This window comes from Aotus nancymaae, unplaced genomic scaffold (assembly GCF_030222135.1).
Source record: "Aotus nancymaae isolate 86718 unplaced genomic scaffold, 86718_ANA_hifiasm-v0.15.2.pri h1tg000008l, whole genome shotgun sequence".
In the NCBI taxonomy this organism is placed as follows: domain Eukaryota; kingdom Metazoa; phylum Chordata; class Mammalia; order Primates; family Aotidae; genus Aotus; species Aotus nancymaae.
In genome coordinates this window covers 31,408,936-31,435,303 of record NW_026988419.1, presented here as the reverse complement: position 1 = coordinate 31,435,303, position 26,368 = coordinate 31,408,936, and the positions used below count along the sequence as shown (strand labels likewise).

The 26,368-nt window shown below is 43.5% G+C and overlaps 1 protein-coding gene and 1 non-coding gene across 2 annotated transcripts in view; both read left to right on the top strand.

Moving 5' to 3' along the window:
* Nucleotides 1-26,368, top strand: part of KIAA2012 (KIAA2012 ortholog) — a 133,963-nt gene that overhangs the window by 8,302 nt on the left and 99,293 nt on the right. Inside the window, exons 3-8 of the mRNA XM_064373159.1 lie at nucleotides 11,060-11,219; nucleotides 13,646-13,801; nucleotides 18,075-18,217; nucleotides 20,235-20,418; nucleotides 21,347-21,489; nucleotides 23,986-24,154. Coding sequence (XP_064229229.1) covers nucleotides 11,060-11,219; nucleotides 13,646-13,801; nucleotides 18,075-18,217; nucleotides 20,235-20,418; nucleotides 21,347-21,489; nucleotides 23,986-24,154 — 955 coding nt within the window. The remainder of the gene's footprint in view (nucleotides 1-11,059; nucleotides 11,220-13,645; nucleotides 13,802-18,074; nucleotides 18,218-20,234; nucleotides 20,419-21,346; nucleotides 21,490-23,985; nucleotides 24,155-26,368) is intronic.
* On the top strand, nucleotides 1,913-2,016 carry LOC135273761 (small nucleolar RNA U13). The gene has a single exon (XR_010341570.1). It is a non-coding gene; the product is annotated as a small nucleolar RNA U13 (small nucleolar RNA).

The following is a 26,368-nucleotide window of genomic DNA, read 5'->3' as shown; positions in this document are numbered from 1 at the left end:
TGAGCCTCCCAAAGCACTGGGATTACAGGCATGAGCCACATTACCCAGCCCAGGTTACCATTTTATCAAGTAGAAAATATTGTAAGAAATATGCCTTTTGAATTAAGTTTATTCTTCCCATTCTAATCATAATACAGGGTTTGTATGCAAATTAGAAAACTATAGAAAAGGAGAGAGCATTAAAAATCATCTGTTACCCTTTTAGCCAGAGATTAGGAGGATGAAGTTTCCTTGCAAATCCCGATCAATAACCTGCTACTTGTTAGATGGTGTCGGTAAAATGTGGGAAGTGCTCTGGCGGCTGTCAACAGTGTTAAGTAGGCAGTAAGGCAGCAAAGGGGGGGAAAGGGTGATCTGCCTGCACTCCTTTTTCCAAGTGTGCTCCACTGGAGCAGGTCCTGAGACATTGTACTTGGAGCCTTTAATAAACCTAGAAGTAGGAATGATCAGAGAGAAACATGGTCAACTCAACTATGAGGTCAAAGGTAATGTCAATAATAGCTGAACTTACTGAGTGCTTAATGTGTGGTAGGCATTTTATCTGTACAACCTCATTCAATCTGCACAAGCCTATGCGCCAGGTGCTAGCTAGCATTACCTCCGTTTTCTAGGAGGAAAATATGGAGCCTGACATTAACTAACTTGCTCAAAATTACACACTTCAGTGGTGAAGCTAGATTCCACAACTGATTCCAAAGCCCCACGTTTAACCCCTAGAAGGCTTAATTTTGAAAACTCCACATGCCCCAGAGAAAAACAAGCATCTCCCCAGCTTTAGCAGTATTTTTAAAAAGTGGATCTGAGTCTTTCAACACATCCATTAAGCTAACCCTTTATAATTCTAGGAAAGCAAATCAGATTTTTATTAAAATTAAATTGGATTATAAGTAGCATTTCTATAATAAGCCATATATATATATATGATCCAGTACACTCCCATTTTTCCAGGTTTTATGTACTTCATTCATTGGTTCCCTTGTATAACAATATTTATAACAATGGCTAATACTTATATAGAACTTAGTATTATACCAGCACCATTCTAAGTGCTTTACACTTATTAACTCACTTAATCCTCACAACAAGTTAATAAGGTAGGTGCCTTTCTTATTGTATTAAAATATATATAACATGAAATTTACCATTTTAACCATTTTTAGGTGTACAGTTTAATCATTTTTAGGTGGCAGTAAGTATATTCACATTGTTGTATAATCATTACTACCATCCATTTCCAGAAATTTTTTCATTTTGCTAAACTTAACTCATATCCATGAAACAGTAATTCCTCCTTTCCCTCTGCCACTAGCCCCTGCAAACACATTTCTGCTTTCTGCCTCTGTGAATTCGACTATTCTGAGTACTTCATATAAGTGAAAGCACATAGTTTTATCCTTTGTGGCTAACTTATTTCACTTAGCATAATGTCTTCATTCATTAGAAGAATGAATTCATGTTGTAGCATGTATCCAAATCTCCTTCTTTTGTGAAGTTGAGTAATATTCCCTTGTATGATATATATACCACATTTTGGTTTTCCATTCTTCCATCAACAGACACTTAAGTTGCTTCCACATTTTGGCTGTTGTGAACAATGCCCTATAAACATGGATGTACAAATATCTGTTCCTGTCCTTGTTCTCAATTATTTTGTGTATATACCCAGAAGTGGAATTGTTTTGGATTATATGGTAATTCTATCTTTAATTCCTTGAGGAACTACCATACGATTTTCCATAGCAGTTAGTTACACCATTCTACATTCCCACCAGCCGAGCCAACATCTGAGTAGTTAGGAACTGCCCTGGGCCTAAAACAGTGCCTGACACATAGCAGATGCTCAACGAATTGTTCTCCATATCCTCATCAACACTTGTTACTATTTTTAAACACTTTATTTTATAATAGCCAGATCCTTTTGTAGTTCATGAGCATGATGATTGGGTGTTCACATGCATGTGTGAAATGTGCCACCCTCTGAACCTTGTTACAACATCATGCATCACCTGTCAGACCTGAAAAAAAAAAATTTAAATAGCCATTCTAACGGGTGTGAAGTGGAATCTCATTGTGATTTTGATTTGCATTTACCTACTGATAAATGACATTGAGCATCTTTTTATCTTATTGGCCATTTGTATATCTTTTTTGAAGAAATATCTACTCAAGTCCTTTGCCCCATTTTTTAAGTGAATTTTTTTTTGTTGTTGAATTGTAGGAGTTCTTAGATATTCTGAATAATTGGTTTGTGCCTGTAATCCCAACACTCTGGGAGGCTGAGGCAGGAGGATCCCTTGAGCCCAAGAGACCAAGGCTAAAGTGAAATATAATCACACCACTGCACTCCAGCCTGAGTGACAGACTAAGACCCTGTCTCTGTCTCTCTCTCAAAGAGAGATATTCTGGATATTAATCTAAGATATTAATTTACAAATATTTTCTCCCACTCCATGGGTTGCCTGCCTTTTCCCTCTGTCAACAGTGTCCTTTGATCACAAAAGTCGTGAGGCTAAGGCAGAAGAATTGCTTGAACCTGGGAGGCAAAGCTTGCATTGAGCCAAGATTGTGTCACTGCACTCCAGCCTGGGTGACAGAGCAAGACTCTGTCTCAAAAAAAAAAAAAAGTTCTTAATTTTTTAAAAGTCCAACTTATCTATTTTTTCTTTTTTGCCTGTTCTCTTGATATAATATTCAAAAAATCATTGCCAAATTCAATCCCACGAAGCTTTTCCCCTATAGTTGTAAACTCTAGGAGAAAACTTTTCTAAGAGTTTTACAGTTTTAGTTCTTATGTTTAGGTTTTTGCTCCATTTTGAGTTAACTTTTGTAAATGGTGTATGGTAAGAGTCCAATTTCATTTTTTTTGCATGTAAAGTATGTATTTTTGTCATCCTTATTTGGCAGATAAAGAAACAGAGGCACAGGTGGATCAAATAATTTCTCTAAGGTTACACAGCTAGTGAGTCATCAAGACAGGATTCAAATCCAGGCAGATTGAGCTCTTATAGGAACTGGAGTCTAATTTTTGCTGCTAGCAATCCTAGTTCTACCTTTATGTTTATGACATATGGCTGGTCAAATCTTTGATGCTGAATGGTTTGGTCAGGGATCACGCCTTGTTACAACACTGCATTAATGAGAAAAGTCAGACCACTTCACAGTTCTCTTCTTTATGGCCTGGTTTCCAGGAAAATATGCTCACCAAAGAGAGACAGGAGAGAGAGTATCATTTGCACAGAATCCCAGAAATTAAACCTGCAGAGAAACAACTGGCTGAGAGCAGCAGTGTTAGCACGAAGCTGAGTTAGGCTGGGGGTGGTGGATGCTTTCCAGGCACAGCTGCAAGTGGCCTCTCTCGCCTCCCACCCTGCCCCCACCCCTACTCCAGTTGCATTCACCTGGCTGGCTCCAGTCACACGTGCACAGGTGCAACAACAATGGGCAGTCACTCCGTTCTGAGGCTTGGCCTTTGCCAGAGAACTGACTCCAGCAAGCCTGACTGAGGGCGAGGAGGTGCCAGCTGTGCCCCTCCTGAGAGAAGGACTTCTGGCTGGATGGAGCAGGCACCTTGGAGCACAGGTGATCAGCAGTAAAATGCAGACATTATTAGGTTTTTCCATTCAACCGAGCCAACATCTGAGTAGTTAGGAACTGCCCTGGGCCTAAAACAGTGCCTGACACATAGCAGATGCTCAACGAATTGTTTACTGACATATGGGTTGAAGGAGGTGGCAGGAGGAGACTGTAACCTCTACCCACAAAGAGTGAGCAATCTGGTGAAAGAGGTGGATTTGTGCCCCAGTGACATTTTGATACAAGGCAGTCCATGAGATGAGTGAGATTACGGCTTCCTAATAAAGAAGATGGAGAGTGTGACTGCTTCTCTCTGAGAAAAATCTAGAGCAGCTTCTTGGAGAAGGTAGAATTTGAGCTGAATCTTGTCAAGTTAAGCAGGGTGAGACCTTCCAGGCTCAGGTGAGCAGAGGCCTCAAGGAGAGAACGTGCAGGGGAGGTCAGGGTCACTAGCTGGGCTCCCAGCTGGAAATATACCTGGGGAAGTGGGTGGGGCCAAGTTGTGGAGGGCTGTGCCTGCCACTTCTGGGATTTGGGGGCTTCTCTCTTCCCTTCTGTTGATTCCTACACACAAAGCCTGGGCAGCAGCTGGCTATCTGAGCCTTTGTTTTCTTCCTGGGGACTCTGGTGCCCTGCCACCCCATATCTGCTGGGCAGAAGCACAAGCCCTACCATCTCCTTCTATCCTCTCAAAACCCTCAGCAGCCAGCACTAGCGCAGGTGGACAGGATAGCCAGTGTGTGGGAAGAGGCAGGTACTGGGAGTCCCCTTCACACCTCTGCATTCAGAGACCTGATAAGCATCAGGAAGGCAACTGGCCAGAGCAAGTCCCTTGTTAAAGGAAGCTAAAGGAAGTGCTCATGGTGGAATGTGGGTAACAGGCCACCCCATGCACACTAATTACTCATTGCAGAAGAAACCCAAAGCTGGGGTTGATTGGCAAAGCCGAGGCAAGCCTGAACAGTCTGAAACCATACGTAGCCAGCCTCTTGCTGTCACGTTTATTTCCCTGTTCCAGAAACTCCCTTCCTGGCTCCCTTCTGTCTCCTTTTATATTTTAGAGTGACTTTTGAGTGAGTGGTTAGGTGTAGAATAACTTTAGGGAAGAACTAAAGAAATACGCATGAGAAGAGGGTGGGTGCCATAAAATTAATTAATTTTTACCATGTTTTCTATTTAGAAATATAATCTAACTATATTACTGAAAACTTGATTTTATTTAAAAAAAAAAAAAAGAGAGAGAAGAAAGAACTATTTGTAATCTCATGCCCACCACGCTAACATTGCCATTATTAGCTTTTTCATCTATTTTCTTCCAGTCTTTCCACCATGATTATATACAGGATATATTTTTATGAGATTGTAATTCTACTATACATGCTTTCTTATATTTTGCTGTTTTCCACTGAAAATATTATTTAACAGGTTGGAAATAAGTCAGTCGCTTTCACCCTGGCTGGTCTCCTTGGCAGTCCTAAGCAGGCCTTGGCCATCCCTAGGTGCTTCAGTTTCTCCAATGAGATGGGACGTTATTAACCAACTTCACAGGCATCATTTGAGAGATTATTAAAAGAAACCAGGAAACGAGAAAAAAACTTAAAGAGAATGTGGTAGGCAGGATGTCCTGTCAAAGATATCAATGTCCTAATCCCTGGAACCTATGACTATGTGAGGTTACGGGGCACAGGGAAATCAAGGTTGCAGGTGGAATTAAGGTTGTCATCAGTAGACGGCCTCCAAATGGGGAGATGATCTTGGATGGTCTGGGCGGGCCCAAGGTAAGCACAAGAGTCCTTAAAAGCAGAAAAAGGAATCAGAAGGAATGATCAGAGCGAGGGCAGCCTGAGAAGGACTCGGCTCAATGTTGCTGGCTTTGAAGATGGAGGAAAGGGCCATGAGCCAAGGAATGAAGGTGGCGGATGACCTCTAGAAGCTGGAAATGGCAGGGAAACAGATTCTTCCCGAGAGCCTCTAGAAGGAACTCAGACCTGTCAGCAGCCTGATTTTAGCCCAGTGAGACCCATTTCAAATTTCTAACCTCCAGAACAGTGCAAGAATAATACATTTGTGTTGTTTAAACCATTAGATGTATGGTAATTTGTTAACAACAACAATAGGAAATGAATACACCAAAATCATCTTCCAAACCCTAAGCAAAAATATACGTAAATACTCTAAATTCCAGGTCTAGGATTCCCTAACTCTTCTTGGCAACTCCCTGCACCATGGAGCAAGCTTCCCCATAAAGCTTCAGAACCAAGCTAGTGCTTCAGAAATGCCCACTAATGGCTGGACTTGGTGGCTCACACCTGTAATCCCAACACTTTGAGAGGCCGAGATGGGTGGATCATGAGGTCAGGAGTTCGAGACCAGCCTGGCCAACATGGTGAAACCCTGTCTCTACTAAAAATACAATAATTAGCCTGGTGTGGTGGTGGGTGCCTGTAATCCCAGCTACAGGGGAGGCTAAGGCAGGAGAATCGCTTGAAACTGGAAGGCAGAAGTCACAGTGAGCCGAGAGCACACCACTGCACTTCAGCCTGGGCAAAAGAGTGAAACTCCATTAAAAAAGAGAAAAAAAAAGAAAGAGAGAGAAAGAAAAGAAAAAGAAAGAAAGAGTGAGGAAGGAAGGAAGGAAAGAAAGAAAGAAATGTCCACTGATGAGAAACTACAAGGGTTCCTCTCCAAACTCGAACAGCACATCATCCCATCTGCACAGGGGCCAAAGCATCTCGGAAGAGGCTGGTGGTCCTTACTGCATTCAGAGGAAAGTCAGTCAAAGCAAAGATTCACAGAAAAGGAATGAGGTTCCAATTCACCCAGAAAAGGCCTCTGGTATAATGGCTCCATATTTCAGGGCCCAACACAGTGCCTGGCATATAAAAAGTACCCAACAATATTTATTGTACGGCTGAGTGAAAAAATGGAGTGTGTGAAAGTGTCATTTGGCTTCCACCATCGTCTCTACAATTCTTTCTTTCATGTCCTCTGGAAAAAGCCTCAAGACCACATGAGACTGAATTTCGAGGCTCTTTTTGCACTTGAAGTACCTGCCACATAAACTTTATAGACATCAAGAAGCAGGTGATGCTCTATGTTTGAATTCTAAGCATTCATTTAATTCATAAGTCCCCAAGGAGTAAAGCCAACTGAATAGTCAGCCATGCTTTCTTTTATCTTGAACCTTGATTTAGGGCACTCTGGCCCTAAATCTAGGGTGCTTTCCCAGGCTTTCTCACAAGCTGTCTCCTTCCCACTCTGCCGCTTGTGCTTTTAGGACTCACTTGATGTGATTTTGTTAGTTATCAATCCATCTTCATCATCCCCTTTTCTCCAGTGCTTGTTTCCCATCCCTAGAATTTGTAGCAGCTTTAAATCTGTTGTATCCACATATCAGAAATTTGTAGCAGCTTTAAATCATATTGTATCCACATATCAGAAATACTTCTGGCTGCAAGCAACAGATTTCATGATTATCAATGGTTGAAGTTGGGGAATCAGCAAACACAGCTCACTGGCCAAATCCTGCCCATTGCTTGTTTGTGTACAGCCATAACCATTTGTTTACATATTGTCTGTGGATGCTTTTGCACTACAAGGACAGGTGGTGGCAAGAGACCATATGGCCTGCAAAGCCTAAAATATTTTCCATCTGGCCCTTTAAAAAAATAATCTGCCAAGCTAGGCATGGTGGCTCATGCCTGTAATTCCAGCACTTTGGGAAGCCAATATGAGCAGATAACTTAAAGTTAGGAGTTCAAGACCAGCCTAGCCAAATGGTGAAATCCTGTCTCTACAAAAAATATAAAAATTAGCCAGGTGTGGTCACACGCACCTGTAGTCTCAGCTACTCTGGAGGCTGAGGCAGGAGAATCGCTTGAACCTGGGAGGCAGAGGTTGCAGTGAACTGAGTTAGCACCACTGTACTCCAAGCTGGGTGACAGAACGAGATGGTCTCAAAAAGAAAAATGCCAACCCCTGATTCAGGCAATAAAGAGATGTGATTATCTCAAGTAACACAAAATGGAGGGATAGGAGTTTTATGCTTGCTCAGCTTCTTGCCGATGCCAGGAAGGACTCAAGTGCTATCTTTTCCTTCCACTATCCTTTGAATGTTGGTTTTTCTTATTAGGCTTGTTAGCGCACATTCACAAGATAGTTCTTTACTTCCAGAGGTCACATCTGGATTCAAAGCAGAAGAAAAGGGTCACCAAGCCATCCTTGCACAGCTGTTCCTTCTCTAAGGAATCAAAGACCTTCCAGAGGCTCCAAATAGCTTCCTCTTAGTTTAATTGGCCAGAGCTAGGTCCGTTGGCCACTCTGAGACACAACAGAGTCTAGGAAAGCAAGGCCCTCCATGTCTGCACTTCCCTGGCTTCAACCAACCAGGGATTGAGAATATTCAGGAAAAAAAATAACACTACAAACAACAACAACAACAACAAAAAAAAACTAAAAAACAGTGTAACAACTATTTATACTGCATTTACATTGTATTCAGTATCATAAGTTGCTAGAAACAATGTAAAGTATAGTGAGGATGTGGACAGGCTATACTGTACAAATATTACTACCACCATTTTATAATATATAAGAGACTTGAGCATATGCAGATTTTGATATCCACAGAGGTCCTGGAACCAATTCCCCACAGACAATTAGGGATGACTATTTGGGAAAGGGGATCTGCTGACAAAAAACTGGGGCTCTCTTAGCAAAAAGAAGTGTAGCGGGGGAAGTGTTAGGCAGTTAGCATAGTCTCCCACCCCCCAGACAAGAGAAAGGAGAAAAGACCTAATATTGGTTCACCACCTACTACATGCTAAGCATTACATATTTTACATACCTCAGCTCATATAATCCTTACACTGAGGACACTGAGTAAAATTACCGAGAGAAGTGATTAACCAAGCTCTCAAGATTGACCCCATCTTAAAGCAAAGCCTCCACTCTCTCCACTGTGTTCTCCTCAGCTCCCATTAGGAGTGCTGAGAGATGAGAAAGCGCTTTCACGAGTGCAGGACAGGCAGGGAGAGGATGCACCTCTCACCTTACCATAACCTGGCTCAGTGGGACACCGTTCACTTACATTATTTCATTTACACCAAAAAAGAGGTATTATGTCATTATTATGAGTGAAATTCTATAACGCAGACAATTGAGAAGTAGTGAGGCTGGGATTGGAACTGTGTGTTCATTTATTCATTTCCCCACAATATCGGGCCCCTAGTATGTGTCAGGCACTGTGAAGCCGGACTCTCAGGTTGATTCCAGAACCCATGCACTCTCCAACCCCTCTACCTCTATTAGCTCCACTTTAGAGAGAGCTTCAGACGGTTTCAGAGCTCACCCAAGATCACAGAGTTCCCATGAGACAGAGCCAGCCTAGAGTCTAGGCACTCTGGCCCTAAAATCCAGGGCTCTTTCCCAGGCTTTTTCACAGGCTGTCTCCTTCCCACTCTTCGGCTTGTGCTTTTTGGGCCTCTTGATGTTTCCCTGTGTCCATTGTGCAGCCTCTGCAGGCCCGTAAGACTGAAGGGAAAGACTGTTCTGAAGGGTAGAAAGAGATTTGGTGCCTACAGCATGAGTTTCAGGATGCCAGAGCTATCGAGCCACTGAATTAACCAACTCTGGTACTCTCTAGCCTTTGGTCTTTTTGTTACATGAGATAACAAACTTTCTCTCTCATTGTTCAAGACTGTTGAGTCAGATTTTACTGCATCCTAACACTTATGAAAATGTTAGCCTCTCTAGACTACAGTTCTTACAGTCTGGGATACTCACTGAGGCACCTGCTTTGAAACATTTTTATTTCTTGTTTTGACATCAAGCCAGTTCACGGTGCTAAATGCTGGTCCTTTGATGAGATGGTCAGTTCTTAAAGAACAAGAGTCTTTGCCCTGATGTGGATTTGGAAGCCCTAGATTCAAGCCCAATTCCACTGCTAACTGGATCCATACAGTTGCCCTCTATCCTTCCAGGCTATATTGTTGCCTTGAGAAAGCTGCTTAGCCAAAGGGGACTAAGTGGCATCTCTCATGCCAGTTCTCACTGGAACACAGTGTGGATCACTTTCATGGAGCATGCAAAAATATATGCTGTATGTTTCCATTTATATGAAGTTCAAGAACAGAAAAAAACAGTCCACAGTGTTAGAAATCAGAATAGCAATTACCTAGTGGGTAGGAGGACACTGACTAGAAAGTGGCATGAGGGACTTCCTAGGTGGATGAAAGTATTCTGTATTTTGTTTTCTGTGATGGTTACAAGGGTATATACAATTGTCAATATTTATCAAATGAATATCTAAGCTCTGTGTACGTTATATAAATTATGCCTCAGTTTCAAAAATGTTTTTAAGGAGAAAGTGCATTCTGAGATCACCTTCAGTTCAGCAATCAAGAATGCTGTGATTGATTAGGGATGTCTGCCATGGGCACTGGGGAGGGTGAGAGATGTCAATACAAATGTCACACTTTTGCTATTCTTGTGCCTAAGCAATCATCCTCTGAGAGTTTCTACATCACTTAAGTGGTTATAGTAACTCAGTCTACCTTATAGCATTGCAGTTGAGGTGAAAGTTCTGGCCAGGCACAGTGGCTCATGCCTGTAATCCCAGGCCAAGGTGGGTGGATCACGGGGTCAGGAGTTCAAGACCAAACTGACCAACATGGCGAAACCCTGTCTCTACTAAAAATACAAAGATTAGTAGGGCGTGGTGGTGCATGCCTGTAATCCCAGCTACTCAGGAGGCTGAGGCAGGAGAATATCTTGAACCCAGGAGGCAGAGGTTGCAGTGAGCCAAGATCGCGCCACTGCACTCCAGCCTGGTGACAGAGCAAGAATCCATCTCAAAAAAAATAATAATAAAATAAAATAAAGTTCTATATATAATGTAAATTTCTAGTCAATTGTAAGATGTTATTATTCATATTTATTCCCCATGATGTCTTACACAGTGGCACTGACTTTGGCAGGTAGGTTCCCAGAAAATTCTCCCCAGCTTAAATGAAATGCATCAGAGCCAGATATTTTCAAAATGCCAGGCTCCCTGTGAACATGGATATGATTTGTCTGTCCCATTATTCATATTACAAACACTGAATGCCAATGCAGATTTGTGAGCTGGCTTTCCCATTATAGTACAGAACCATTTTTGAAGATACTAAAATGATTTCCACAGGCTGAACTAGGTAATGTGTTTTCTTCTGAAGCTTTTATCCTTTCCTAATGCTCTATCTCAAGATGGGGTCTGGTATATGTCATTTCTTCTTCTGCTTCCAACTGCAAACCTGCAGGGGCCTTTCAGAGCTTCGCTCTGTGAGCACTTGGTTTATGTCTATTAGCCGAGGCATCTGTTTTTGGTGCCTTCTGGCACCTTCTGGGAGTTTCCTGGGTTACTGATGAAGACTGTGCTAACCAGCCTGTATCACTGGGCTGCTCAGGGCCCAGCAGCTGTGCGGTTTCCTGACTGGTATCCCCACAGGGGGAGCAGGACAGAGCCTGGCAACCATACCTCCACTTCCGAAGCCAGCTGGAGAGCCAGGCCCAACGGCAGATCCAGCCAGGGCATTCAGCCAAGAGATACCTCCGAGGCCTTCTGCAGACTTGGCCCCCAGACGCCATGTACAGGCTCTGGTGTACAGGTCAGTGGGGAAATGGGAGGGGGGCACACCCCAAACTGCGCTACCTCCCATTCTGGTGTGAGAGTGTGTTTTCCATCAAGACCTAAAACACCAGAATTTCAAGCCCAGTTCTGTGTTAAAGCAAAGTCCCCACACTCGGTAGCTCACAAGCCTCTTTCACAGCTCCTACCCTTTGTCCTCTGGTGCATTTGCAGAGGGAGGGACAGCCTGAAGTCCTGCCTTCACTCCCACTCCTCCCCCTCAGCAGCCTCACATGCCACATCCAGGCCAGAACTTTCTTCCCAATCTTCTCCACTCAGAGACCCTCCAGTTCAACCCCCATCTTTTACAAGATAAGGAAAAAGAATCCCAGAGAGACAAAGTAATTTGTCCAAGGTCATTTAGTCAAAAGCAGAGCTGAGACCAGAAGTCACATCCACCCTGCAACCCCAGTTCCACATTCTTCCCAACATTCCTTAGTTCCCCACCTGAGGTGATCCCATGTCCTCCCGGAAGTAAAATGTTAGGACTCTTCCTCTTAAAGATGGTGGTTCTCCAGCACAATCTATTAGGTGTGCGATGGACACCCTTCTGATGAACAGACCCTAAATGCACTCTGTAAATGCTTGAAAACAAAAATGGGAGGTGGTTGGGGATTAGAGTTGCCAGAATTAGCATGTGCATACCCACTCCTATCCCCCAACATACATAAACAGTTACACTTGCAATCTTCAGGACATACTTCTATTAAAAAAGTATTCATAGTTTATCTAAAATTCAAATTTAACTGGGACATCCTGTATTTTATTTGGCAAACCTGTTGGGGATGAGAAGAGTGAGCAGAGAATGTGCCAGTGCCCAGTCAGCTGTTTGCCACTTCTTCAGCAACAACAAACAGGCAGGACCAGAGAAAGACTGACTTTCTTCCTGCTTTATAGGTTTACCCTGAGAAAGAAGAGAAAACAATTCTCTCCCCTAGTAAGTGGTGACTTGAAGCAAAATGAAAGTTGTGGGCATGTCCAGTCATTGGTTTTACTCCCAGGGCAGTTCCACAGTTATAGGCAGTTCCATTTACTTGACACTTGTGAGAAAGAGTCTCTTAACCAAAGAAGTGTTTCTCATTGGGTGGGGCAGAGGGCAGAGCAGGCCACTCTCCCATAGCCTAGGTCCAACATTCGCCAGAATGAAGACCCCTCTTAATCTCAAAAAATGTCTCTGAGTCCTCCATGGAGTATGGCTAAAACATGTGGTTTAAGAAAACACACACACACACACACACACACACACACACATTCTTGAGCTACTTGCCATAATTCCTTGCCAAAGTCCCTCTTGAAGGTGAGACCCTCAAGCTGGAGGCACAATGGCAAGAATCGAGTGTGAGCCCACCAGCCCAATGGCCCCTGCCACCCTCTTCCTGCACATCTCAGAGCTTCCCACTTTGTGATACTGATATATATATTCTCTGGGACTTCTTCTTCACACGCCTATGATTAATCCTCCCCACCCTTCAAGTCCACATCTTCTACAAAGTCTTTGCTGACAATTCCAGTCATTATCAAGCTCCTTGTTTTCTGACCTTACATCACACTAACACTCAGAGCCATACAGAACGCAAGAGAGCTCTGTCTCTCCGATAGACTATGAGTGCCTTCTTTTTTTTTTTTTTTTTTTTTTGAGATGGAGTCTCGCTCTTTCACCTAGGCTGGAGTACAGTGTCGCAATCTTGGCTCACTACAACCTCCCCCTCCCAGGTTCAAGCGATTCTCCTGCCTCAGCCTCTTGAGTAGCTGGGATTACAGGCACCTACCACTGCACTCAGCTAATTTTTCTATTTTTAGTAGAGACAGGGTTTCACCATGTAGCCAGGCTTGTCTCAAACTCCTGACCTCAGGTGATCCACCCATCTCAGCCTCCCAAACTGCTGGGATTACAGGTGTGAGCCACCACACCCAGCTGAATGAGTGCCTTTTAAAAGGGCCCAAGTCTGGTTCTTCTGGATCTACTTCACCGGCCAAGGGGTAGGCCCATAGGGAAGTCCTCAGTGAATACTTAGAGAATGACTGGATTGAGGAAGCTGCTGATCATGGGGTCTACAGAAACAAATAGGATACATCCACTACCATTGGATCTCCTCCTAAGGCAGGAGGAGCTTTTTGTCCCAAAGAAGCTGCCATGTTCCTTCCACCAGGGAGAGCCAGTTCTTGGGAATGATGGGGTGGAGGAAGCACACATGTAGCACAGAACCAGAAGCACCCAAGACACTGAACAGAGAAGCCTCTATGGGTTCTATCTGATTTTTTAATCTCCCTCATCTTCTAATTGTCTTCCCTAATGGACAATGTCCAAAGCCAAGACTAGTGCAAGTGAGGAACCTTGTAGTTATTGCCAAGAACTTGAAGTTGGTGTCCACTATTTCTATCAATACCTCCTGACCTACTCTTCAGGATACATCAAGGATTCTGTGCTGCTCCAGGACAGTCAACTTAATGTACCAAAGAAGCTCAGGCCACAACAGGATCTTTCAGGTGAACCGCCAAAATACCATCTCCTGCCTGTCTTCCCTTCATGTTGGATTCAACAAGGAAAATCTTTTGAACAAGGTACATGTTGATTTACATGTTGATTTTATGGCCACTTCTCAGATATTTGGACTGTTAACACTTTAAAATGGAGTTTCCCAAAACGAGGTCTTGGGATTCTGGGTTGCATAGCCCTCAGTATGTAAAATGAGGGGTTAGTACAGACCAGTACTGTCCAATATAGTACTTTTTGCAGTGATGGAATGTTCCATAAGTGCTGTTAAATAAAGTGGCCATTAGCGACATGTGGCTATTGAGCACTTGAAATGTAGTGTACAACAGTGAAACTGAGCTTTTTATGTTATTTTATATTAATTAATTTACATCTAAATATCCACATGCAGTTGATGGCTACTGTATTTGGCAGTATAGGTCTAGACTCTAGATTTTAGATAATTTCTTAGATCTGTTCTGCTTTAATATTCCTTAATCCTGTGATTTTTGTGGCAATATAATGTGAAATATATACATAAGATTGGAGCCAGAAATGTGTATCAAAATGGCTGTTCTCTCACTAACTAGTGTAAGATCTTAAGCAAGTCACTTAACCTCTTTGAGCTTCTGTTTGCTCGTCCCTGTAATGGGCACAATAAGATCTACATCGTGGCTACATAGAAAATTCTTGTAAGCTACCTGTAAACTGTTTAGTACTATGGGAATTGACCCTGTCAATATTATTCTATGGAATTTGAAGTATTAAAAGAGCCAGAAGTTGCCTTTGGTAAGGGAGATGGGAGAAGACAACTGGGTAGCAGTAATAGGCAAAGACGAGGGCCTTGGCTGGTAGCAGAGTTCTTGAGAAAATAAAAGAGCAAGAGCCCAACATAAGATTTTTGGCCAGGCTCAGTGGCTCATACCTGAGGCTCATGTTCTGGGAGGCCAGGGAGAGAGGATCGCTTGAGGCTAGGAGTTTGAGACCAGCCTGGGCAACACAGTGAGATCCTATCTCTATAAAAAGTTTAAAATTTTAGATGGGCATGGTGGTGCATGCCTATCATCCCAGCTACTGGGGAGACTGAGGCAAGAGGATCACTTGAGCCCAGGAGTTCAAGGCTGTGAGCAGTATGATGGCACCACTGCACTCCAGCCTGGGTGACAGAGAGACACCCTGTCTCTAAAATATATATTTTTCAGAAGCAATGGCAGTATCTGACCAAGCTCCATCCTTGGGGAAATGATCTGGTCAGGATAAGTAGAGAATCTGATTTATTGCATGAATAGAGAAGAATATGGCAGGTTCTCAGAGCCTGGGGTCATTAAACATTTCAACTGACCACACATCTCACTTGAGTCTTTTTTTTTCTTTTTCTTTTTTTGTTTTTGTTTTAGAGACAAGCTCTTGCTCTTGCTCTGTCACCCAGGCTGAAGTGCAGCCATGTGATCACAGCTCACTGCAGCCTTGAATTCCTGGGCTCAAGCAATCCTCCCACCCAGCCTCCTAAGGAGCTGGAACTATAGGAGCACACCATCACACCCAGCTAATTTTTATATTTTTTGTAGAGATGGGGTCTTGCCATGTTGCCCAGGCTGGTTTCAAACTCCTTTCTCAAGTGATCCTCCCACCTTGGCCTCCCAAAGTGCTGTGGTTACAGGCATGAGCCACTGTGCTCAGCCTCAGAGCTTTCATTTTATGGGTGGATTAACACTGCACACCTGATGGATAAAGTGACTTTCCTAATTGATGCCATATACCAAGGAGCTGTCACAATCAGGCAGAAAACAAAGAGGCTGTATCGAATAGTGATTAAACATGTGGCCATTTGCACGGAATCCAAGCCATATAGCCACTCTGGGCCTTGGTTTCCTCATTTATAAAATGGAAATGGACCATACCTATCTTTATCTCACAGGGTTGTATGTGGGAATTAAATGAGATAATGTATTAATAGAAGCTGGTACATACTAAGTGCTCAATAAACATTCATGATGCCTCCTTAGCTTGTGTTTTAAGCATAATTACTAATTGTAATGCCCAACTGCCCATAATCACAGCAGCCAAAAAAATCTATTTTAAAAGAAGCAAAAATAGTTCAGTGGCTGTAACTTGAACCCTGACTGATGTTTTCATTTGTTTGAACCTTATCTTCCACTGGCTTCCCACTCTTTGCCTGACACTTTATCTGAAGCAGCAGCAAAAGTCCCAGCTAAAAATCCCACATCCTCCAACACTGTGATGTTGGCCAAGTCACTTAAGCTCCCTGCATGTTCAGTTTGCGCATCTGTAAAATGTAAATACTGAAGTCTGCATTCCTTCCTCCCTGGGTTGTTTGTGAAAAATCACAGGAGAGGACAGAGCTACTCCAATGCACATTATCTGGATTATCTGAATCCATATTTGAGATACAGAGAGACTAAGATTTGTGGTCTCCTTTTAACAACTGAAGCTTCCAATACTTTGCTTGCAAACCTGTTTCTATTAAGCACAGATAAATGAATCAGAAGATGATGTTTACTAAGAAAGGAGTTCTTGTTTCCCCTTGCACTGATTGAGTCACAAATTCAAACTCACCTGGGATATCACCAAAGGAAAGATTGTTTCTGTATCCCCCTACTCACAATGCCCCCACCCCAACTTAGATACCCAATGTGTAAAACTGTTCAGGCTGGGCATGGTGGCTCATGCCTGTAATCCCAACACTTTGGGAGGCTGAGGCAGGTGGATCACTTGAGGTCAGCAGTTCAACCCCAGCCCGGCCAACATGGTGAAACCCCATCTCTATTAAAAATACAAAAATTAGCTGGGTGTGGTGGTCTATGCCTGTAATCCCAGCTACTTGGGAGGCTGAGGCAGGAGAATCACTTGGACCTGCAGGTGAAGATTGCAGTGAGCCAAGATCAAGCCACTGCACTCCAGCCTGGCCAACAGAGTAAGACTACGTCCCCCCACCCCACCAAAAAAAAACCAAACAGACTATTCAGTAGGTAAGCGGCCACTTGGCTAGAATTTCACTTCCTCCAACCTCAAACATGCATCTGGTTCCAGGTGAATCTGACCAGAAAAGATGGACCTAGTTAGTGTCTGGTTTGACCCCAAGGAATCATTCTACAAGGACTCATTCTAGCATATCCCAGAAAGTCTTTAGTGCTGCAGTCTGTATGAAGTTGAGGTCCTCTTAGGAGCAGGCCTAATGTAGCCCCAAGTCACCTCATATTAATGAGTCCCCAGCCCATCAGACTTCCCTGGGCCACTAAAACCAGAGCAGACCCTGTAAACCTGAACCTGAGCCTGAGCCTGAGCCTATATTTCTTCCACCAACATTCAGTCTCAGTTCACATCCAGCACAGCCTCCAGGAGCCAGTGGGCAAAGGAAGGAGAATCAGATGATGATGTTTACTAAGAAAAAAAAAAAAGGGATCGGGAGTAGCCCCACCTGTGGGCAATTGACTCTTGGCCCAATGACACCAAGGATGGAAATAATGAGGGGGAGAAGAGAAGGAAGTTGAGGCTGGCTGCTGGAGGCAGAGGAGGAGCAACTCCCAGAAGTCTTATGCTCCATCATGCACAAGCCCCCGAAGCCTTCCAGAGCCCCTGGCTGAAAGACAACCCCATATTGTTCCATGGAGCCACATGCTGGGAATAAAGGTATTGCTAAAGCTTGGCTCCAAACAAGGAAGCTGTGCCAGACTGTTTCAGCAATAAATCTACCTTGAGAAAGTGATGAAAACAACTGCAGGACCCCTTAAACTATTGATGAAAGATTCATTAACTATGTTGGAGTCATTTGTTGACTCAGATCCTTCCTGAGGGTTGCAGACAGGATAAGTTCACAGAGCTAAACAGCAGTCCCACTCAGTGTGTTCAGCAGAGGCTTTTCCACAAGTAAAGAGCCAGGAGACAGCCCAGGAATCCCAAGAGCTTGCTTCAGGCTGAGCCCTCCATGACAACAGAGCAGACTACACGTCACGCCACCATAATCACACCACTGTCATCCACTAATCCCTCACAGTTTACAAAGGGAGACATTCATTATCTTATTTGAGTTCCAGATAACTCTACAAGGAAATAAGGGCAAAAAATCTGTATCCCCATTTTATAGATGGGGAAACTGTGTCCACGAAATGAAGACTCGCCCCTGAGCCTCCTGAATGCTAGTGCAGCTGTTTCCAGAAACCTGGCTGCCACTTCCGAGGAGGCACCATCAGAAACACAGAAATAAGGGAGGAGGGAGAGCAAGGGAAGGCCTTGAGCACTTTCACTCAGAGAAGAGAAGCAAGAAGGGAGGCAGTGTGCGGGCAGCAAGAACACCATGTCCATTTTGGGGGTGACAAGGTGACCCATTGTTCACCTTTGCAGGGCAACAGAGCCTGGATAAAGGGGAAGCTGAAGCTGCTGGACACCTGGACCAGGACCCTCTAGTCAAGAACCATGGCCGTCAGGGGACTCGCTTGCTACCACTCAGGAAGCAGCCCTGGCCGGAAGATGAAACACGGGCAGAAGTACCATTTATTTCATTTCTTTCTTTCTTTTTCTTTTTCTTCTTTTTTTTTTTTTTTTTTTTTTTGAGATAGAGTCTTACTCTGTCGCCCATTCTGGAGTACAATGGCATGATCTCGGCTCACTGCAACCTCCAACTCCCAGATTCAAGCGATTCTCCTGCCTCAGCCTCCCACGTAGCTGAGACTACAGGCAAGCACCACCAGGCCTGGCTAACTTTTTGTATTTTAGTAGAGATGGAGTTTCACCATGTTGCCCAGGCTGGTCTCGAACTCCTGAGCTCAGGCAATCCACCCACCTCAGCCTCCCAAAGTGCTGGGATTATAGGGATGAGCCACAGCGCCTGGCCAGAGGTACCACTTCTAATGGGCTCTCCTCTACCATTGTTCTTGACTACAGAGAGGAATCTCTCTCCATTTGCCATTTCTTGAGAGCTCCAGAGAAGGGAAGAGTATTTTGACCTTTTTGACCATCATTTCCCCGAAGTGTCACTTATGGAACTCTAGCATTGCAAGATGCTCCATTTTAAAAAGTTTTGGCCCGGTGCAGTGGCTCACACCTGTAATCCCAGCACTTTGGGAAACCAAAGCAGGTGGATCACTTGAGGCCAGGAGTTCGAGACCAGCCTGGCCAACATGGCGAAACCCATCTCTACTAAAAATACAAAAATTAGCTAGACATGATGGCAGGCACCTGTAATCCCAGCTATTCAGGAGGCTGAGGCAGGAAAATTGCTTGAACCTAGGAGGAGGAAGTTGTAGTAAGCCAAGATCGTGCCACTGCACTCCAGCCTGGGTGACAGAGCAAAACTCTGTCTCCAAATAAAGAAATAAGAGTTTCATAGGCAAATACGCTGGAGAAGTGCTTCATACCTTCTCCTCCTGGAAAGTCACATGGATAGTTAGATACAGAGGGCTTCAAGAAGCTCTGTAACATAGTCACCAGCTTAACTTGGTTAAACTCTAGGTTTTCCAAACTATGTAACCACAGATTCTCCCCTGACTCTTTGCCCACCTTGGCAGCTGTTAATCTTGTTTGGAAAACAGCTATTGCCTTAGATTCAGAAATCCTTGGTTTGGGTCCTGCTTTTTGCTAGTTGTGATAAGCCTGTCCAAGAATTGTAACTTTGAGCCTGAGTTAACCTCTTCTGTAAAATGGAGCTATTATCATATGTCTCACAAGATTATTGTGAGGATTAAATGAATTACAATGTAGAAACACTTTCTAAACTCTAAAGCGGGGTATGTGTGTGTGTACAAGGTAACAGTTGTTCAGAGCAACATAGACAACATCTGCTCCCATCCTGAATAAACTCATTTGACTTACAAGAAGGTCATATGCCAAGGAGAAGAAGAGTCACAGAATGGAAAGGCAGAGGGAAGAAACATTTCTTCTTTTGCAGGGAGAGGGTGGCAGGATCTTGCTCTGTTGCCCTGGCTGGATTGCAGAGGCACTAGCACAGTTCACTGCAGCCTTGACCTCCTGGGCTCAAGCAATCCTCCTGCCTCAGCCCCCTGAGTAGCTGGGACTACAGGTTTGTGCCATCATGCCTGGCTAATTTTTTAAAAAAATTTTTGTAGAGATGGAATCTCACTATGTTGCATAGGCTGGTCTCAAACTCCTGAGCTCAAGCAATCCTCCTGCCTCGGCCTCCCAAAGTGCTAGGATTACAGGTGTGAGCCACTGCCTTCAGCCTGAGAAACATTTCCTGATGGATGAAGACACCAACACTAGCACTTTATTTTGATTTTTAATCAAAATATTTTAATTTTTTTTCGCAAAATAGCATTATCTGTCAGGCATGGCTAAGTATCATTCTATCATTAATAATAAAATGCTTAATTGTAATAAACAGCATCAGAGAGCTTGCTGTTATAACCTTATTCTTCTTCCCAATCTGCAAAAGAAATTTCATCCTTGAAACCACAAGCTTAGCTATGAGGACTTAACTGTTAAAGAAACCTGCTCTGCCCCTTTATGACAGCCTGTTTACAGGAATGTGTATCTGTCGTTTCCTAGGACACGTCAATAGAGAATCACCTTTGTTTACATGCTTCAAAGGAAAGCTACAATGAAAAGACACAGCAAACCTTCAGGAAGGCCTTTGGGCATGGCCACATGGATCACTCTTGGCTCCCGAGTGACAAATCCCATATTACCTTCTGTGGAGGTGCCTTCCCCAATAGGAAGGCAGATCTCAGTGGTAAGAGCCCAAATGTCTTGCTCATTGATCTGGGTGAATCCAGTCATGCAGAGTTCATTTGAGGACACTGAGGCACCCCGAACCTCACTTCCTTGTGCCACTCACCTTAGAAAATAAAAGCCAGGCCAGGGCACAGTGGCTCATGCCTGTAATCCCAGCACTTTGGGAGGCTACGGTGGGCAGATCACCTTAGGTTCGGAGTTCGAGACCAGTCTGACTAACATGGAGAAACCCTGTAGCTACTAAAAATACAAAATTAGCCAGGTGAGGTGACTCATGCCTGTAGTCCAAGATACTCAGGAGGCTGAGGCAGGAGAATCACTTGAACCCAGAAGGCAGAGGTTGCAGTGAGCCGAGATCATGTCATTGCACTCCAGCCTGGGCAAAAAGAGTGAAACTCTGTCTCAAAATAAAAAAAGAGAAAAGCCAGAATCTAGCTGGACATGGGAATGAGACTCTGGCAGGCACCTCTTTGCCTAATGCTTAGCTGCGTCATTCAGAAATTACACTGTCTGGGCTCAAGTTACCCCCACTTACAGCTGTGATTGTGGGCACATTAACCAATATTGCTGATGCTCAGTTTTCTCATCTGTAGAATGGGGATAATAATAACCCTATAAAGCTATTGTGGAAATTGAGTTAATGTATATGAAATATTCTACCTAATTCTTTCCCCATATTTAGAGCTTAATACATATTAATTATTATTGTCATCATTCTCTTCACCACCTGACTCAGCCAACAAGTATTCAACCCAGATCAGGAGACTGAGGCTCCCTGAACCTGCCTCCCCCAAAGCTAGGGCTGTCCCAGTGCCCCAGCACTCTCTCTTTCTCCCCATTAACCAAAACGTGATAAAAGTCAAAACTCAACTGTTCATCCCCATACCTGCAATTAATAAATTCTCATTCTCATCTTGTGTTTAAAGATAAACAAAGGAACGTGAAACTCCACAAGGCCAGAATCGGCCACTTGTTACAGGAGCTTCCTGCTGAAAGATGCCTCTTCCCTCCCATAGTAACTGCCACTGGCTCCAGAATAAACACCCCTGGAGAAGCGAAGAAGAAAAAGGTTGCATGTATATGTATGTTTGTGCATGCACGAGAGAGAGACAGGGACAGGGAGAGAGAGAGATTAATCCCAATCTAGAAATAAGGTGACTCAAAAGAATGTCTCAAGAAAGAATTGGCCTCTCTAGCATCTGAGCTCACCAGGTGGAGCTGGGATAGAGCTGTAGTAATTTAATAAAGGTTGAAAATCGTGAAGTGCAAGGAATTTCAGCTGCCACCAATTCTACCTTAAAGCATGTGTTATTACCACACTCCCTAGCAGCAACAGAATCCTTTGATTTCTTAAGGGGCTGGGGATTATCTGTAAACGTATTAAAGAACCGAGTCTGAGTTTATAAGCAGTAAACCCACTTCAGATTCAAAATGCTGGAGATCTTGAATCAAGCAGCAGTTTGGCTCTACTGAAGGTCTACCACCTTTGAAAATGCAGAGGAAATTTTGCAAGTTTATCAACCTCCTTCAGGGGCCAATTACACCTTCTTTTTTAGAGATGTCCTTGTCTGTCTCTGGCCCGGCCCTGCCTTGCAGTTCTGTGTGGGTCTTTATTCAGTGTTTGGAGGCACCGATGATAAATGAGAACAAGCAAGGGATCCAGAATGTTCTGCCCATAGTAGCTATGGGAACGTGAGCAGGTCACTCACATGCTCTGAGTACAGTGACTTTATCTGTGTATACAGATAATGATGTCAACTTTTCAGGGATAGTAGAAGGATGAGAAGAGATGAGGTGCTTTTAGAAAAGCATGTTGTATCTGACTGTGATCTACAGCAATGTTGATTAATTGTAGGGATTCATGTCATCTGAAGTGGTCCTGAAGCAGCCATGGGCACTCCACGTGGTCCTGGTGCCAGTGAGGGAGGTTGTTTACAGTCTGTTCAAGATTTTCTCAGATTTTCTGTCTCTGCATTCATCTAAACCTTTTCATCCACACCAGAAGGGCCTCTGTCTTCCCAGGTTCCTTTGGTGCAGAAGAGAGCAGTAGGCCTGACCTACCAAGCTCACCACAAGCCCAAGGAAAGCCCTCAACTTCACTCCTGGGTCAGCCCAAAACTGAGCCAGACCCAGAGGAAAGGAGTTCCTTCCCTCAACCCATGCACATGGTTTCACAGAGGAAAGCAATATTTTCCACCATATTAAAACTCTGTGTAAATTTTTAATTAGGATAAAGAAATTAAGTCTTGGCTTGTCAGCCATACCTCACACAAATCATTTGAGTTTCCACATTGATTTCTCAATGCAAACCTTGTCAAACAAAATGCACAAGGTCAGTATTCAAAAGAGGGCAGTTGGTGGGCAGCCAGCACTTGGACAGTGAAGGTCTCCAGGAACATAAAGATCCTATGTGCATGTGTTTGGTTAATCATTTTCTTAATGTCTCAAAATTATAAATATTAGCCTGCATAGATTTGGCTGAATTTCCTTCCTCAATCAACTCTAAATACATAGGTTGCTTATGTATGCTTCTGATCTTATTTTTTCTTTTGAGTACTAAAAAGGATACCAGAAGGGTATCTGACTTCCCAGATTTCTTTGGACCAGGAGCAAACAGCAGGCCTGATGCTTTTATTTTTCCTCCTATGAAACTGAACTCCTGAAACCAGCACATGTATACATTTCATAGAGCCAAGTTCATATGTTAAAAGTTGCAAACTAAAAGGAGAAATCTTCAGCAACCTCTGAATAATTGGAAACAGGAGGCTCTTACTACTACCCCAGTGAATCCCTCATATACATACACAAACACACACACACTTTTTGGGGGCAGAAAAAAAACTGGACCAAATTAGTTGCTGATTCTGACACACAGCAATTCTTTGTCAGTTATATTCATATTCGATAAGTATGAAAAAGCCTCAATTTTTCTGCTAGTGGCTAGATAAATGCTAATGAGAGGAGAGTCTACTCTCAAAGAAATAAGGAAATAATCCTAGTTTCAAACATATTATAATTGCATATATTAGCTCATTAATCTTTACAACAATCTTATGAGGTAGATAGTATGATTACTCCTGTTTTACAAGGGAAGAAATTGTGGCTTAGAGAGCTTAGATAAGGTCAATAATCACAAACACTCTTTCCTGACCCTTCTTAGGGGAACCTTGTTCAAACAATGTTCTGCACCTTGCTTTGTCCCTTAACAACATATGCTGAGATTTCTCCCAATCAGTACAAAGAGGTCTCAGCTATGTCATTTTAGTCCGGCTCAGTTTCCCCAGCTGCAAGAAAAAGAAAGACTATATATCCTCCCAAAGGCCCTTAAACTGAGCATGTTTATAATTCTCAGATGAATCCCAGTCAGGACTAACAGGAGCATATGCTAGATCCCAGGAGACCGAGTGGCACCACTGAAGTCAGATACCGGCTCCCAGTTGGATTAGCTTACCTCTCTCAGCAGCTCCTGGTGCAAGAGATACAATAAGAGACAGTATCATTTGCCCCTGCAGGCAGCAGGGTTTGGATACCTGCCATGTTCGTTTTGTTTTTAAATTTTCTCCAGGCACCAAAGGCTTTGAAATTACCTCCTATCTCAGAAGAATCACCCAGAGTCTTGGAGCCCCTGAAGAGCCAATTTAAAACCAATGAGCCCCCAACAGAGCTCTTCATCTTCCCAGTGGAGATTCATTACCACACCGGACACCCGCTAAAAGAAAAAGCCCACAGAAGAGGTAGGTCCCGGGTTCATAGACACTCCTGAGAGCCTGGGATGGGGGGTCCTGCCAATTCTACACGCTCCCACATCATGGCTGACCTTCCCTATGGTCATCCTCTTCAGAGAATAATGTTTAAAGAAGGAAAAAGGATAAAATCTAGAAGATCTCTTCTGATCATATTCTATTGGATTTTTAAAATATTTATTATACCCTTCATTAAGCAATGTATTTTATTAAGCTGTGGAAGAGAAAGGAAGACAGGCATATACATAAATAAGTCCAACACACCATAGGTGTTATAAAAGGGCAAGAATTTTTCAGGCAGCTTACAAAAAACTAAATATATAAAACAAGACAACTAAAACTGACATTGAAAAAAACTGGTCAAAAGGAGTAGAGAAATAGATGTTATCAGATATCTGAGATGAATTCATGGTTTGAGGTAAGTACTGGATTTAGCTGAGTTTCCTGGCAGCCAAGGTAAAAAGGACACTTGAAAATCTTTGCATCTTCATTTTATAAAAGAAAGATAAAAGCTCATCCAAAAAGTCATTTTTCTGATTTTGAATTAGGTTATTATGTAAGGGATGACCTCTACAATCTTTGCCAGGGCAGAGATTATGTGCTTCTAAGTGAAGTTCTAAGAGAATATGAGCAAGGGAGATCAATTCCAATTGTGGATGTGGGCTTTTTTTTTTTTTTTTTTCTTTTTGAGACGGAGTTTCGCTCTTGTTACCCAGGCTGGAGTGCAATGGCGCGATCTCGGCTCACCGCAACCTCCGCCTCCTGGGTTCAGGCAATTCTCCTGCCTCAGCCTCCTGAGTAGCTGGGATTACAGGCACACGCCACTATGCCCAGCTAATTTTTTGTATTTTTAGTAGAGACGGGGTTTCACCATGTTGACCAGGATGGTCTCGATCTCTTGACCTCGTGATCCACCCGCCTCAGCCTCCCAAAGTGCTGGGATTACAGGCGTGAGCCACCGCGCCCGGCGGATGTGGGCTTTTTAGGGGAGGCTTCTGAGTGACTTCTCACCCTGTGTCACAAGGAGAAACTCTGACCTTCCTGTCATTCCATAGTACTCTTGTTTAAGACACATTCTTGCTCTGGGGACTTCTCTGGAATCTCTGAGGCAAAAGGTATCCTAGTTTTGACAGGGGTTCTAGTCTGAGTTTTCTAGAGACTGTCACTGGCTTCTTAGAGAGTTTGACTCCTAAGAATCACACCAGATAGCCATTTTGTTCTAAAGCTGTTTGGACTTCTCACTAGAAAAAAGAACACCTAACAGTCGAACTTAAAAGACCAATGGAAGGGGGCATGAAGGAACTTTCTGGGGTTATAAAAATGTTCTCACTCTGGGTTGGTTTTGCAGATTATACATTTATCAAAACTCATTGAACTGTACATTTAAGATCTGTACAATTCACTATATGTAGATTTTACCTTACCAAAAACAATTACTCCACTCCTTAAAAAAAAAAAATCAACACCACACTGTTTTTAAATGTAGGTCTTATTATTCAGGTGTGGTGAGGCCAAGAGATAAGGAGACAGTTGGTACTGAAAAGTTAGTTTGTTACTCACAGTTCCCAAGAGGAGGAGGCATGCCACACCATGCAGGGCCACGTGGGGGTGCACCAGCCTCCAGGAGGCAGAAGGCAGGGAGCACAGGCAAGAGGTTGTATTGTGGTTTTTGTAGAAGGAATATGGACAAGGCAAAGCAAGCAAGCTAAGCAGATTTAGAATTGTCTAGTTTGCACAATTCAGCCAGCTCTGTAGCATAGGGGCTGTCCCTTGCTTTCTGGTACTGGTCCTCTGATCATTACAGCAGGTGGATAGTAGCCTGGGAATGTAAGAGTTCGATAAAGGAGGCTGCCGGGGTTTAGGAACTCTGGGTTGGTTGGGGTGCATATGACAAATATGTTCCCAGGTAAGTCATTTACTCTCTCTAGGAATCAGCCAGCCCTGGGAGGGACAGTCAGGTCCCAGACGTCAAAGCATCAGAATAAAAAGATATACTTAATATAAAGAGAGACAAGACTAGTCACAAGATTGGGTTAGATCTGATTATTTTCCATGATGACCCTGATAGGAGGGTAAGGAAAACCACCAGGCCATCATGAACCAGATTCTTAAAGCCAGATGCACTGAGCTTGCCAACACACTGACAATGAAACATAGGAATCAGGTACAAAGAAAGTGAATCCAGCCGGGCGCGGTGGCTCATGC